We start from the raw sequence: 15294 nt of genomic DNA, 5'->3' as shown, positions 1-15294 counted from the left end.
CGACAGCAAAGACCAGCTGTATCTGCAGATGAACAGTCTGAAAACTGAAGGTTCTGCAGTTTATTATTGTGCTCGAGAGTCACAGTGACTGACGTAGATTAAACAGCTGTACAAAATGTATCTATTAGTGCTGTTTACATTTTTTCATGAACCGTAAGTTTTTACTAAATGCATGGTATTTTGTGTGATGGTCTATAGTTTGTCTGTTTTTACATTTATGCTAATGAAATTGTAAAATAAAATCACAACAATTTACATTTAATGCAAACAAAATAACATAAGTTCTCTCACAAAGGAAACTTTTCACCTGTGTTTAAACTACCGTTGTTTGGATTGTAATATGTGAATATATGCTCATAAAGTGAAGTGTGTGTTTGTATTTCAGTGAGATTAAAATTAACATGTTCTCTGTAGCTCTGATACTGGTGACCCTGTGAGGAACTTTCAGTGGTCTCATGATAAACACTCTAGATACACTGAATTGTTAGAGAAATGATTCATTCAGACTCAGAGGTTGTTTGTTGTCTTTCACCATCACACTGTATGTTACTATGCACATGGCTCCACTGTGACACAAACCTTCAACATCACAAACACTTACCAATCCATGTGATTGAACCTCATCTACATTCATCTTCAATTAAAATAAAAAAAAATATATATATAATACAAATAACATAATAAAGCATTATGAACTATTAAAAATGTAAATCTAATAACAAACAGATGTTTACAGAAATTAATAAATGCTGAAGATTAATTGGGCATTTAATTGTGTCCTGTTAAATGGCATGCAATGCATTATATCAGTATAATATAGATTTAGAAAGGAGCTAAAATTAAAGTTTCAGTCCGAGATGAACACTTTAAAAAAAAACTGAATTCACTAAATGTCATAGATCAAACATATATTTTTAAATGTTTCCCTTTTCTACACCAGGATTCAAGATGTTCATTGCTAAACATACAAATATTTTGAATAATCCAGAGATTGTTACAGATGTGTTTGTTACCCATTCCTTTGGTAAACCTGCAGAGGGAGGTCTGCAACATATGCAAATGTTTTGTTGTATATAATAAAAAACAGTACCAGTAGCTGTCATCATTTGTGGCAGGACTCTGATACAGACTCTGATTAGATCTGATTAGAAAACTCTGAAGTTCAGTGTCCATAACAGAATTAAAATCATTATTTTTTGGAGTTTATTTTTTATTATTTCTTTTCAAGGTAAGAAAATTATTTTAAATTTGTAAAGTTCTTTTATTTCTTTGTTGTTGTGTTTTGGTCATTATTACTAATTTGGGATAATAGATTATGATCACTATTTTTTTGCTTACAGGAGTCTGGAGTCAGTCACTGAATCAGTCTCCCTCTGAGGTGAAAAGACCTGCAGAGTCAGTGAAGATGTCATGTGTCATATCTGGTTATAGAATGACTAGCAACAACATCCACTGGATACAACAGAGGCCAGGGAAAACTCTGGAGTGGATTGGAATGATGAATACAGGCACAAACTCTGCTAGCTATGCCAGCTCCTTTCAAAGTCGTTTCATCATGACTGAAAATGTTCCCAGCAGCACTCAGTACCTCGAGGTCAAAAGTCTGACAGCAGAAGATTCTGCTGTTTACTTCTGTGCTCGACAAAGCACAGTGAATGAAGACAGTGGAGCATCTGCACAAAAACTACGCAGACAATCTCCTGGGACTCTGCTGAAAGTTAGAACACTATAGTGGCAAATTGCTTTGTTGTCTAATCATATACTATACTATAATTAATACTACACTTGACTGATGCCTTTGAAGAAATTTGTTGCTGAACAGCAGCACATGTATGATGGTTGCTACTAGGTGACCATGAGTCAAACCACTGACCCTCTGGTTCATGGACATCTGATCTACCAACTGATCTACAGTTGCTCTGAATTAAGGATTACTGTTTAGAACATATTTTCCTGGAATAAAAATAATACTGTACATTAAAAGGTGTCTGAATGAGCTACACATGCTACAGAAGGATATTACATGCAAGGTTAAAATGTATTTCATGGATATGGTGTTTATCACATGCTCAACTGATTATTTATCTGCCAAATAAATGTAAAACAAATATAATACATGTGATGTACAAAGGGAATCTTAGCACTGATTAATATGAAGTTGATCCGGTTGGTTAAAACTGTACCAGCACTGAACAACACAGTAGCTTCTAAGGTTTCTATTTATTTTTAAATATGATATCAACAAACAATAGTTTTATTACCTTAACATATTTGCCAAGAAAAAATAACAACATTTATTCTTGGAGCAAAGCTAATAACTACAATGATACTGTAAAATAACACCACGCGTCCACCTCAACTCTATTCTCACTGACTAGTCCAGGCTAAACACATGTCTTCTGAAGTTGAACAGCTGTACAATATCCTACAGAAATGATTTGTTCATTTATTATGATGGATCCTTAGATCAATGACATGGTGGCAGATATGGATTATCCTGGAGGTCATAATTTTCTATAAGATCGACCTCCATGACACCTGACCATCCTAGTATGATTAATTCACAAGTCAACATAAACATTGGAACATTCAGTATCATATCATTTACAATGATTTTTATTTCTGTGTGTTGGGATGAGTTACATTGATTTATACAATTGGATTAAGTAAAATAATCCTTGTGTCAGAGAAGAGCGAAGATCATGTTTGTACCTTTTTTATTAGATTGACTTCATATTAATTGGTGATAATGCTCCCATTGTACATGGTAGAAAAATAAATAGTCAGTTAAACATGTAATAAATAAATTGGTTCCATGGGACAACACGTTAATTAGTCAAATACTATTCCTTAGATGTTATATTCTTCTGTAGTCTACTGTAGCTCATTTCTCCCTGTGAGGAGGAGTCAATGCAAAATTCAGATGCCTTATATCTCTATTTTTCTTTCTGCAGAGAGGACGACAGAGAACAGTAAATACACAGTTTAACATGATGGACTACAGGACAGGACTGCTGCGGTTTACTCTCTGCTGGGCAGGTGAAGACTGTGACAGTGTTGATGCTCAGACTCTGACAGAATCTGAACCTGTGGTTAAAACACCTGGAGATTCACACACACTGACCTGTACAGTCTCTGGATTTTCACTCAGCAGCCACTGGATGCACTGGATCAGACAGGCTCCTGGAAAAGGACTGGAGTGGATTGCTGCTGTAACTGGTGGTACCCACTACTACTCTCAATCAGTCCAAGGCCAGTTTACTTTCTCCAGAGACAACAGCAAACAGCAGGTCTATCTGCAGATAAATGGTCTGAAGACTGAAGATTCTGCTGTTTATTTCTGTGCTCGAGACTCACAGTGACTGAAGTTGGTTGTGCAGCTGTGCAGTGAATGAGTTCAAAGCTCTGCTTCAGTGAAACAAATGACATATTAAATACTTGTCTGCTTGATTCTCACTGTTGAGGGAAAACTACCTGATTGGACTAAATGTGGTATGAGATATTTATATATTACATGTTTCACATGGTTTCACTCTCATTTTTCAGAATTTGAATTATCCAACAATATGTAAATAAATGTTGTTAATAAGGAAGTAAAGTGTGAGTCTGTGTGTGAGTGAGAGGACAGAAGAGCAGACATCAGTTCAGCTTCAACATCAACATGTTCTCTGTAGCTCTGATACTGCTGCTGACAGCTGGATCCTGTGAGGAACTTTCAGTGGATTCACACTAATAAATACATTAGAAACTGTGAATAATTAGATGGATTCAATAATATTGATTTCTGTTTTCACAGGTGTGTACAGTATTGATCACATCCAGCCAGACTCACTGGTTGTGCAGCCTGGACAGTCTTTGACTATCACCTGTCAGGTCTCTGGTTATTCTCTGACTGATACCAGCTATTCAACAGGTTGGATCAGACAGCGTGAAGGAAAAGCACTGGATTGGATTTTAATTATGTGGTATGATGGTAGCTTATCTCACAATAACGCTCTGAAGAACAAGTTCAGCAGCAGCAGAGACACTTCTGCTGGAACAGTGACTCTAACAGGACAGAATCTGCAGCCTGAGGACACAGCTGTTTATTACTGTGCACGTCACCCCACAGTGAAACAAACCACTGGTAGATCTGCACAAATACCCACACACACTTTACAGATGTTTACTGAGAGGTACATTTGCTTTCTGTGTTTCCTCTAAAACCAGAACAGAGAAGTTAATGTAAACCATCTTTTCTTGTTTATAAACCCTTCATTAACTAACTCTCATGTCATCTACAATAGATAATTAAATTAATAAACTACAGACATGTTTAGGATTGTTCTTACCTTCCTTTTTCAGTATACTATTTTAACTTTTCATTGACCCAGCATAAACTAGCTGAAAGTCAGAGAATGCTCGTGCAGAGGTCAATAGTTCATGAAGCATCTAAAGGGAATTTGTCATCGTTTCAGCCTGTCACCTGCCCAATTGTGGGTTTTTCTCCTCTCTCCCTCTGGTCTCCACTCACCAGCCACTTCTCTCCCTGCGCTCCTAGTCATGAATTGAACATTGGCCTCACCTGTGTTCCCCACTCTCTATAAACACTCTCCTTAGTCCTCTCCCCTCATTCAGATTGTTTTCCCAACCTGCTCCTAGCCCTGCTCACAGCCTGCTTCCAATCCTGCTATCAACCAGCTACCAGCCCTGCTCCCAGCCTGCTATCAGCCCTGCTCCTGCTACCAGTCCTGTTCCTAGCCATCCTCCTCAGCCCTGTTTTCTCCCTCTCTGAACCCTCTGGACTTTTTGTGATTTGTTTGCCATTGAGCAGTGGTTTTCTGTTGTACTTTGGTTTCTTGTTTTGTTACTTTGTTCCCCGCTTCATTGGTAGTTTTATGTTATTACTTTGTATTTGTGTTTTCTGCCTGCTTTTGTAGTGTCTGTTGACACCCCGCTTAGTTCCCTGTTTTGTGTAGTTTTCTGTAAATAAATCCTGTTTCAATTTGTCCCTTTCCCACACTGGTGACAGAATTATGTTGAAATAAAACATGCAGTTCCACCTTTAAAACACCAGAGGGCTGACAAGGACTAACTGTGTTTCTAATACTGTTCAAATTATGTTATATTTCATGTTATTATATAAAACATCAGCGAAAGTAATGGAAGTGATACTGTACATGTAATAGATCTGTCTATGTGTCTTAAGAAAACTAAAGATAATAGTCTATTACCAAATTTGTTCCACTTCAGTCCATAAAATCACTGAAAATATGAATACAGTCAGTTTTCATGGAATTTATAATTGTTTCTTATCTGTTAAATAGACAAAATATTGACTTGACTGAGTAATTTAAGTAAATGTACAATGAACATTGTTTTTGTTTTATTTTTTTGTTTTTGTGAATAATACAGTAGGTGAAAAATACAGTAGATCTAAATTGCTACTTCATCAATGTCAGTCTAGAATATTTAGGTTTAATAATCCATCAGACCAGATATAATTTACGAGGGCTTTTTTCCTGTTCTAGAGACACTTGACTTATGAAAATGTGTCTGTGTTGCATATCCACTTTGTACACCTGTAGAGGGAGGTCTATGCAAACTTGTACTTCCTTATAAACACATCCACAACTTGTAGAACACTGGAAGAAATGTATGCATTTCTCAAACACTGACCACACAGCACTGAACCACAACATTTACCACATAATGGAAAATATTGTTGTGTGGAGTTTATTCATTGTAGTTACCATCCATGGTAAGGAAATCCCTTCTGTTTTAAAGCTTTGGTAAATTTCAACCTGTCAGTTAAAAAACATGATGTTCATCATTTCTTCATTTACAGGAGTTTGTGGTGAAATCAAACTGGATCAGTCTCCCTCTGAGGTGAAAAGACCTGGAGAGATAGTGAAGATGTCATGTGTCATATCTGGTTATAGCATGACAGACTACTATATTCACTGGATACGTGATACAGAGGCCAGGGAAAACTCTGGAGTGGATTGGTTCACACTCTGCTATCTATGCCAGCTCCTTTCAAAGTCGTTTCATCATGACTGAAAATGTTCCCAGCAGCACTCAGTACCTCGAGGTCAAGAGTCTGACAGCAGAAGATTCTGCTGTTTACTTCTGTGCTCGAGACACAGTGACTGAAGACAGTGGAGCAGCTGCACAAAAACTACACAGACATTAAGTGTTAATGTGATCTCAGTTACAGGTCATCCACCTGCAAAAGCACTTTTATATTTATTATTATTTAAAAATCCAACTACAAACTAATAAAAAGAAAGTATGTGATGATTTTTTTCATCTGCCTCAGTGATATGTAAAACTGAATCACCTGTGCCACATTTATAAATACAAACCATACAATGTTTTATATTTTGAACAAACAAAACAAGCTGATAACATTGGGCATAAGGTAGTCAGAAAATAGTTAGAAATATGAAAATCTCATACGTATTCAAAATACCAGTGTAGTAGGCAACTAATAATAATAATACTAATAAGAATAATAAGGTTTTTAAATGTTATTCTACATTTGTAATCAAGATAATTTTTGTGTGAAGTGGAAAACAAAACAAAAAATATTTTATATTAACTTAAAACTTGCTTCGGTATTGATAAACATCATATGGTTGTGCTGTTAACAGTGATAGGTAATTTATGCAAATTGATATGAAACTAATTAATTAACCAGTTTTACCAAACACTTGTAGTCATTACCTTCTTATGAGGTGGAGTTAATGCAAATCAGAGATGTCTTCCACCTCTACTTATCTGTCTGCAGAGATGATGACAGAGAACAGTGGTCACACATCTTGACATCATGGACTATAGGACAGTACTGCTGCTTTTAACTTTCTGCTGGACAGGTGAAGATTTCTACTGATCTCAAATAGAAAAAAGACATTTTACCATAGAATCTTAATTGATGTGATATTTTGTTTTCTGTCTAAACAGGTGTTGATGGTCAAACTCTGATACAATCTGAACCAGTGGTTAAAAAGCCTGGGGAATCCCACATGTTGACCTGTACAGCCTCTGCACTTGACTTTGATGGCTATTACATGGCCTGGGTCAGACAGGCCCCTGGAAAAGGACTGGAATGGGTTGCAACTATTGCACATGACAGTAGTGGCAAGTACTACTCTCAGTCAGTCAAAGGACGGTTTACCATCTCCAGAGACAACAGCAAAGACCAGCTGTATCTGCAGATGAACAGTTTGAAGACTGAAGATTCTGCTGTTTATTACTGTGCTCGAGAGTCACAGTGACTGAAGTAGATTGAACAGCTGTACAAAATGTATTAGTGCTGTTTACATTTTTTCATAAACCGTAAGTTTTTCTTTAAAATAAATACATGGTATTTTGAGTGGTGGTCTATAGTTTGTGTTTCTAATTATAACATTTCTGCTGATGAAATTTTAAAATCAAATCACAACAATTTACATTTAATGCAAACAAAATAACATAAGTTCTCACTCAGAGGCAACTTTTCACCTGTGTTTAAACTACAGTCATTTGGATTGTAATATGTGAATAAGTGTTCATAAAGTAAAGTGTGTGTTTATGTTTCAGTGGGATTAAACTTAACATGTTCTCTGTAGCTCTGATACTGCTGGTGACCCTGTGAGGAACTTTCAGTGTTCTCATGATAAACACTCTAGATACACTGAATTGTTATAAAAATCATTCATTCAGATTCAGAGGTTGTTTGTTGTCTTTGACCATCACACTGTATGTTACTATGCACATGGCTCCACTGTGACACAAACCTTCAACATCACAAACACTTAACAATCCATGTGACTGAACCTCACCTACATTCATCTTCAATAAACTTAATAGAAAAATTATGAACTATTAAAAGAGACTGAATTAAATAACAAATGGATGTTTACAGAAATTACTTCTGATAGAGGATTAATTGAGCACATTATTATGTCCCTTTAGATTAATTTTGACATTCAATGCAGCATATGAGTATAAAAAAAATTATAATTTAGATTAAGTTTCTTCTCTCGGTACATGAATGACATGAATTCAGTCAAATTAAAGTGTGTGTCAGAGAGGAGAGAAGAGCTCACATTATGTTTGTTGTACCGTTTTATTGGATTTACTTCATATTAAGAGATAAACAAACTATTGAACATGTGATAAAGATTTATTAATGAAACAACACGTCAATTAGTCAAATACTATTCCTTAGATGTAATATTCTACTAGTCTACTGTAGCTCATTTCTCCCAGTGAGGAGGAGTCAATGCAAAATTCAGATGCCTTATATCTTTATTTATCTGTCTGCAGAGAGGACGACAGAGAACAGTGAACCCACAGTTTAACATGATGGACTACAGGACAGGACTGCTGCTGTTTACTCTCTGCTGGACAGGTGAAGACTGTGACAGAGTTGAAGTTGTCTTTAAAACATCACTGTCTCAAAGCAAATGATCGTTTCCTTTGTTTTACAGGTGTTGATCCTCAGACTCTGACAGAATCTGAACCTGTGGTTAAAACACCTGGAGAATCCCACAGACTGATCTGTACAGTCTCTGGATTTTCACTGAGCAGCCACTGGATGCACTGGATCAGACAGGCTCCTGGAAAAGGACTGGAGTGGATTGCTGCTGTAACTTATGGTACCCACTACTACTCTCAGTCAGTCCAAGGCCGGTTTACTGTCTCCAGAGACAACAGCAAACAGCAGGTCTATCTGCAGATGAACAGTCTGAAAAGTGAAGATTCTGCTGTTTATTTCTGTGCTCGACACTCACAGTGACTGAAGTTGGTTGTGCAGCTGTTCAAAAAACCTGCAGTAGTTATAAGACTGTATTACTATACATCCCATGGTTCAAATCATGTAAAAAAAAGAAATAATAAAATAATCATAAATTCCAATTCAAGCATTGTTTAAATGTTAATTTATAATAACTGAATATTTTGTTAAAGAATGTACAAACAAATACTTTAAAAAGCTTCAACATTTTTGTTGAACATTGTACAGAAAACTTAAACGTAACAGTTCATATATTTACAGTGAATGAGTTCTAAGCTCTGCTTCAGTAAAATAAATGACATATTAGTGGTATTTGGTATAAGGTATTTATTATTTTAGCTTAAAGAGAGTTTTAAATGTTTTACATATTTTCATTCTCACTTTTCAGAATTTGAATTATCCAACAATATGTAAATAAATGTTGCTAATAAGGAAGTAAAGTGTGAGTCTGTGTGTGAGTGAGAGGACAGAAGAGCAGACATCAGTTCAGCTTCAACATCAACATGTTCTCTGTAGCTCTGATACTGCTGCTGACAGCTGGATCCTGTGAGGAACTTTCAGTGGATTCACACTAATAAATACATTAGTAACAGTGAATAATTAGATGAATGAATTAATGTTGATTTCTGTTTTCACAGGTGTGTACAGTATTGATCTCATCCAGCCAGACTCACTGGTTGTGCAGCCTGGACAGTCTTTGACCATCACCTGTCAGGTCTCTGGTTATTCTCTGACTGATAGCAGCTATGCAACAGGTTGGATCAGACAGCGTGAAGGAAAAGCACTGGATTGGATTTTAATAATGTGGGCTAGTGGTAGCTTATCTCACAATAATGCTCTGAAGAACAAGTTCAGCTGCAGCAGAGACACTTCTGCTGGAACAGTGACTCTAACAGGACAGAATCTGCAGCCTGAGGACACAGCTGTTTATTACTGTGCACGTTAACCACAGTGACACAAACCACTGGTAGATCTGCACAAATACTCACACACACTTTACAGATGTTTACTGAGAGGTACATCTGCTTTCTGTGTTTCCTCTAAACCAGAACAGAGAAGTTAATGCAAATCATCTTTTCTTGTTTATAAACCCTTCATTAACTAACTCTCATGTCATCTACAATACATAATTTAATCAATAAACTACAGACATGTTTAGGATTGTTGTTAGTAAACCTTCCTTTTTCAGTATACTATTTTAACTTTTTATTGTCCCAGCATAAACTACCTGAAAGTCAGAGAAGTCTCGTGCATAGGTCAACAGTTTGTGAAGCATCTAAAGTGAATTTGTCACCGTTTCAGCCTGGCACCTGCCCAACTGTGGGTTTTTCTCCTCTCTCCCTCTGGTCTCCACCCACCAGCCACTTCTCTCCCTGTGCTCCCAGTCATTAATTGCACATTGCCCTCACCTGTGTTCCCCACTCTCTACAAACACTCTCCTTAGTCCTCTCCCCTCTATCAGATTGTTGTTGTTGTCCAACCTGCTACCAGTCCTGCTCCTAGTCATCCGCCTCAGCCCTGTTTTCTCCCTCTCTGAACCCTCTGGACTTTTTGTGAGTTGTTTTCCTTTGAGCAGTGGTTTTCTGTTGTGCTTTGGTTTCTTGTTTTGTTACTTTGTTCTCCGCCTCACTGGTGGTTTTATGTTGTTACTTTGTCTTCGTGTTTTCTGCCTGCTTTTGTAGTGTCTGTTGACACCCCCCCTTAGTTCCCTGTTTTGTGTAGTTTTCTGTAAATAAATCCTGTTTCAATTCATACCTGCCTCGTCCCTTTCCCACACTTGTGACAGAATTGTTGAAATAAAACATGCAGTTCCACCTTTAAAACCCCAGAGGGCAGAAAAGGACTAACTGTGTTTCTAATACTGTTCACATTATGTTATATTCTGTGTTATTATATAAAACATCAGTGAAAGTAGTGGAAGTGATACTGTACATGAAGTCAACATGACATAATGTTGACTTAGTAATTTAAGTAAATGTACAATGAACATTGTTTTTATTTTATTTTTTTTTTGTTTTTTTGTGTGAATTGATCTAAGTGAATAATACAGTAGCTCTTAAATTTCTACATCATCAATGTCAGTCTGGAATATTTAGGTTTAATAATTCATCAGTCCAGATATTATTTACAACGGCTTTGATCGTTTTTTTCCTGTTCTAGAGACACTTGATGTATGAAAATGTGTCTGTGTTGCATATTCACTTTTTACACCTGTAGAGGGAGGTCTATGCAAACTTGTACTTCCTTATCAACACATCCACACCTTGTATAACCCTGGAGGAAATGTATACATTTCTCAAACACTGACCACAGAGCACTGAACCACAACATTTACCACAGAATGGAAAATATTGTTGTGTGGAGTTTATTAATTGTAGTTACCAACCATGGTAAGAAAATCACTTCTGTTTTAAAGCTTTGGTAAATGTAAACCTGTCTTTTAAAAAAGTGAGATGTTCATCATTTCTTTATTTACAGGAGTTTGTGGTGAAATGGATCAGTCTCCCTCTGAGGTGAAAAGACCTGGAGAGACAGTGAAGATGTCATGTGTCATATCTGGGTTTGACATGACAAGCTACTATATTCACTGGATAAGACAGAGGTCAGGGAAAGCTCTGGAGTGGATTGGGAGGATGAATACAGGCACAAACTCTGCTAGCTATGCCAGCTCCTTTCAAAGTCGTGTCATCATGACTGAAAATGTTCCCAGCAGCACTCAGTACCTCGAGGTCAAGAGTCTGACAGCAGAAGATTCTGCTGTTTACTTCTGTGCTCGAGACACAGTTTTTGTGCAGTGGAGCAGCTGCACAAAAACTACACAGACATTAAGTGTTAATGTGATCTCAGTGACAGGCAGGTTTTCCACCTGCAAAAACACTTTCATATAGAATTTTATGATTATTAAAAAATCCTACTACAAACTAATAAAAAAAAAAGATGTTGTGATTCTTTCATTGGCCTAAGTGATATGTAATACTGAATCACATGTATAATGCAAACTATAGAATACATCATTATCTGAACAAATAAAACATGCTAAAGACATTGGGCCATAAGGCAGGTGAACAGTGAATTTCCCAAATCACGAATGTATTAAAAACACCAAGGAGGCTGGGAAATAATAAAAAGAATATTAAGGTCTTTCAACTGCTACTCTGCATTTGTAATCGGGAAACTATTGTGTAAAGTGGAAAATAGAAAAAAAAACATCTGTCTTATAATAATTCAAATACAACTTGCTTTAGAGTGTCTGATGTTAATATAAAACAAACAAAATCATATAGTTGTGTTTGTAACAGTGATGGGTATTTTACACAAATATATATATAACTAATTAATTCAGTTTCACCAAACATTTGATGTCATTTCTTTCTTATGAGGTGGAGTTAATGCAAATCTGAGATGTCTCCCACCTCTACTTATCTGTCTGCAGAGATGATGACAGAGAACAATGGTCACACATTTTGACATCATGGACTATAGGACAGTACTGCTGCTTTTAACTTTCTGCTGGACAGGTGAAGATTTCTACTGATCTCAAATAGAGAAAAGACATTTTAACATAGAATCTTAATGGATGTGATATTTTGTTTTCTGTCTAAACAGGTGTTGAAGGTCAAACTCTGATACAAACTGAACCAGTGGTTAAAAAGCCTGGAGAATCCCACATGTTGACCTGTTCAGCCTCTGCACTTGACTTTGATGGCTATTGGATGGGTTGGAATAGACAGGCCCCTGGAAAAGGACTGGAATGGGTTGCAACTATTACACAAACCAGTAGTGGCAAGTACTGCTCTCAGTCAGTCCAGGGCCGTTTTACCATCTCCAGAGAAAACAGCAAAGACCAGCTGTATCTGCAGATGAACAGTTTGAAAACTGAAGATTCTGCAGTTTATTATTGTGCTCGAGAGCCACAGTGACTGAAGTAAATTGAACAGCTGTACAAAATGTATAAGTGCTGTTTACATTTTTTCATGAACATTATGTTTTTCATTAAAACAAATGCATGGTATTTTGAGTGATGGTCTAATCACAGCAATTTAACATGATATGCAAACAAAATAACATAGGTTCTGTGACAAAGGCAACATGTCACCTGTGTTTAAACTACCGTCGTTTGGATTGTAATATGTGAATAAATGTTCATAAAGTGTAATATGAAGTTGAGCCAGTTGGTAGAAACCATAACTGGGCAGTTTGCTTATTCCATAATAGACATTAACTCACAGTAGTTTCTAAGATTTTTATTTGTTTGAAATATGGTGTCAACAACCAATAGTTTTATTGCCATGGAAATATCAGTCAATGTGTTTTATTACCTTAACATATTTCCCCATAGAAATAATGTAAACATTTATTCTGGAAGGAAAGCGAACAACTACATGATACTGTAAAATAACACCACGTGTCCACCTCAACTCTATTCTCACTTACTAGTCCAGGCTAAACACGTCTTCTGAAGTTGAACAGCTCTACAAACTGCTACTGTAATGATTTATTAATTTATTATGATAGATCCTTAGAACAATTACATGGTGAAAGATATGGATAATCCTGGAGGTCATAATTTTCTATAAGATCAACCTCTATGACACCCGACCATTCTAGTATGATTAATTCACAAGTCAACATAAACATTAAAACATTCAGTATCAAATCATTTACAGTGATTTATTTTCTGTGTGTTGGGATGAGTTACATTGATTTATACAATTATATTTACCTTTTTTATTAGATCAACTTCATATGAATAGGTGATAATGCTTCCATTGTACATGGCAGATAAACAAATACTCAGTTGAACATGTGATAAAAATCGTATCCATGGGACGACACATTAATAAGTTAAATACTATTCCTTAGATGTCATATTCTTCTAGTTTACTGTAGCTCATTCCTCCCTGTGAGGAGGAGTCAATGCAAATCTCAGATGCCTTATATCTTTATTTATCTGTCTGCAGAGAGGACGACAGAAAACAGTGGACACACAGTTTAACATGATGGACTACAGGACAGGACTGCTGCTGTTTACTCTCTGCTGGGCAGGTGAAGACTGTGACAGAGTTGAAGTTGTCTTTAAAACATCACTGTCTCAAAGCAACTGATCATTTCTGTTGTTTTTACAGGTGTTGATGCTCAGACTCTGACAGAATCTGAACCTGTGGTTAAAACACCTGGAGATTCACACACACTGACCTGTACAGTCTCTGGATTTTCACTCAGCAGCTACTGGATGCACTGGATCAGACAGGCTCCTGGAAAAGGACTGGAATGGATTGCTGCTGTTGTAACTAGGTGGTACCCACTACTACTCTCAGTCAGTCCAAGGCCGGTTTACTGTCTCCAGAGACAACAACAAACAGCAGGTGTATCTGCAGATGAACAGTCTGAAAAGTGAAGATTCTGCTGTTTATTTCTGTGCTCGACACTCACAGTGACTGAAGTTGATTGTGCAGCTGTTCAAAAAACCTGCAGTAGTTATAAGACTGTATTACTATACATCCCATGACCCAAATCATGTAAAAAAGAAATAATAAAATAACAATACATTTTTATGTCAAGCATTGTTTAAATGTAAATTTATAATAACTGAATATTTTGTTAAAGAATGTACAATAAATACTTTAAAAACCTTCAAAATTGTTGTTGAACATTGTACAGAAATCATAAACGTAAAAGTTCAAATATTTACAGTGAATGAGTTCTGAGCTCAGCTTCAGTAAAATAAATGGAAAAAATTGTCTGCTTGATTCTCACTGCTGAGGCAAAACGGCCTGATTGGACTACAGATGAATTAAAATGTGGTTTAAGGTATTTATTTTTTTAGCTTAAAGAGAGTTTTAAATGTTTTACATATTTTCACTCTCACTTTTCAGAATTTGAATTATCCAACAATATGCAAATAAATGTTGTTAATAAGGAAGTAAAGTGTGAGTCTGTGTGTGAGTGAGAGGACAGAAGAGCAGACATCAGTTCAGCTTCAACATCAACATGTTCTCTGTAGCTCTGATACTGCTGCTGACAGCTGGATCCTGTGAGGAACTTTCAGTGGATTCACACTAATAAATACATTAGAAACAGTGAATAATAAGATGAATGAATTAATGTTGATTTCTGTTTCTACAGGTGTCTACAGTATTGATCTCATCCAGCCAGACTCACTGGTTGTGCAGCCTGGACAGTCTTTGACCATCACCTGTCAGGTCTCTGGTTATTCTCTGACTGATAGCAGCTATGGAACAGGTTGGATCAGACAGGGTGAAGGAAAAGCACTGGAGTGGATTTTAATGATGTGGTCTGGTGGTAGCTTAGATCACAATAATGCTTTGAAAAATAGGTTCAGCTGCAGCAGAGACACTTCTGCAAGAACAGTGACTCTAACAGGACAGAATCTGCAGCCTGAGGACACAGCTGTTTATTACTGTGCACGTTAACCACAGTGAAACAAACCACTGGTAGATCTGCACAAATACCCACACACATTTTACAGATGTTTACTGAGAGGTACATCTGCTTTCTGTGTTTCCTCTAAA

General features: G+C 36.6%; 1 protein-coding gene and 1 gene segment (V, D, J or C); both read left to right on the top strand.

Annotated features, from left to right (window-relative positions):
• The window catches only part of LOC113149229, a 251219-nt gene that overhangs the window by 73757 nt on the left and 162168 nt on the right, over window positions 1-15294 (top strand). Inside the window, exon 3 of the mRNA XM_026341229.1 lies at window positions 7121-7126. Within this exon, the coding sequence (XP_026197014.1) occupies window positions 7121-7126 (6 nt within the window). The remainder of the gene's footprint in view (window positions 1-7120; window positions 7127-15294) is intronic.
• LOC113150900 lies at window positions 14743-15198 on the top strand. The segment is given in 2 exon segments: window positions 14743-14795; window positions 14888-15198. Coding segments are annotated over 2 exon segments (351 nt in total).

Source organism: Anabas testudineus, chromosome 8 (genome assembly GCF_900324465.2).
Source record: "Anabas testudineus chromosome 8, fAnaTes1.2, whole genome shotgun sequence".
Classification (NCBI taxonomy): domain Eukaryota; kingdom Metazoa; phylum Chordata; class Actinopteri; order Anabantiformes; family Anabantidae; genus Anabas; species Anabas testudineus.
This window is presented reverse-complemented; position numbering and strand designations above follow the sequence as displayed.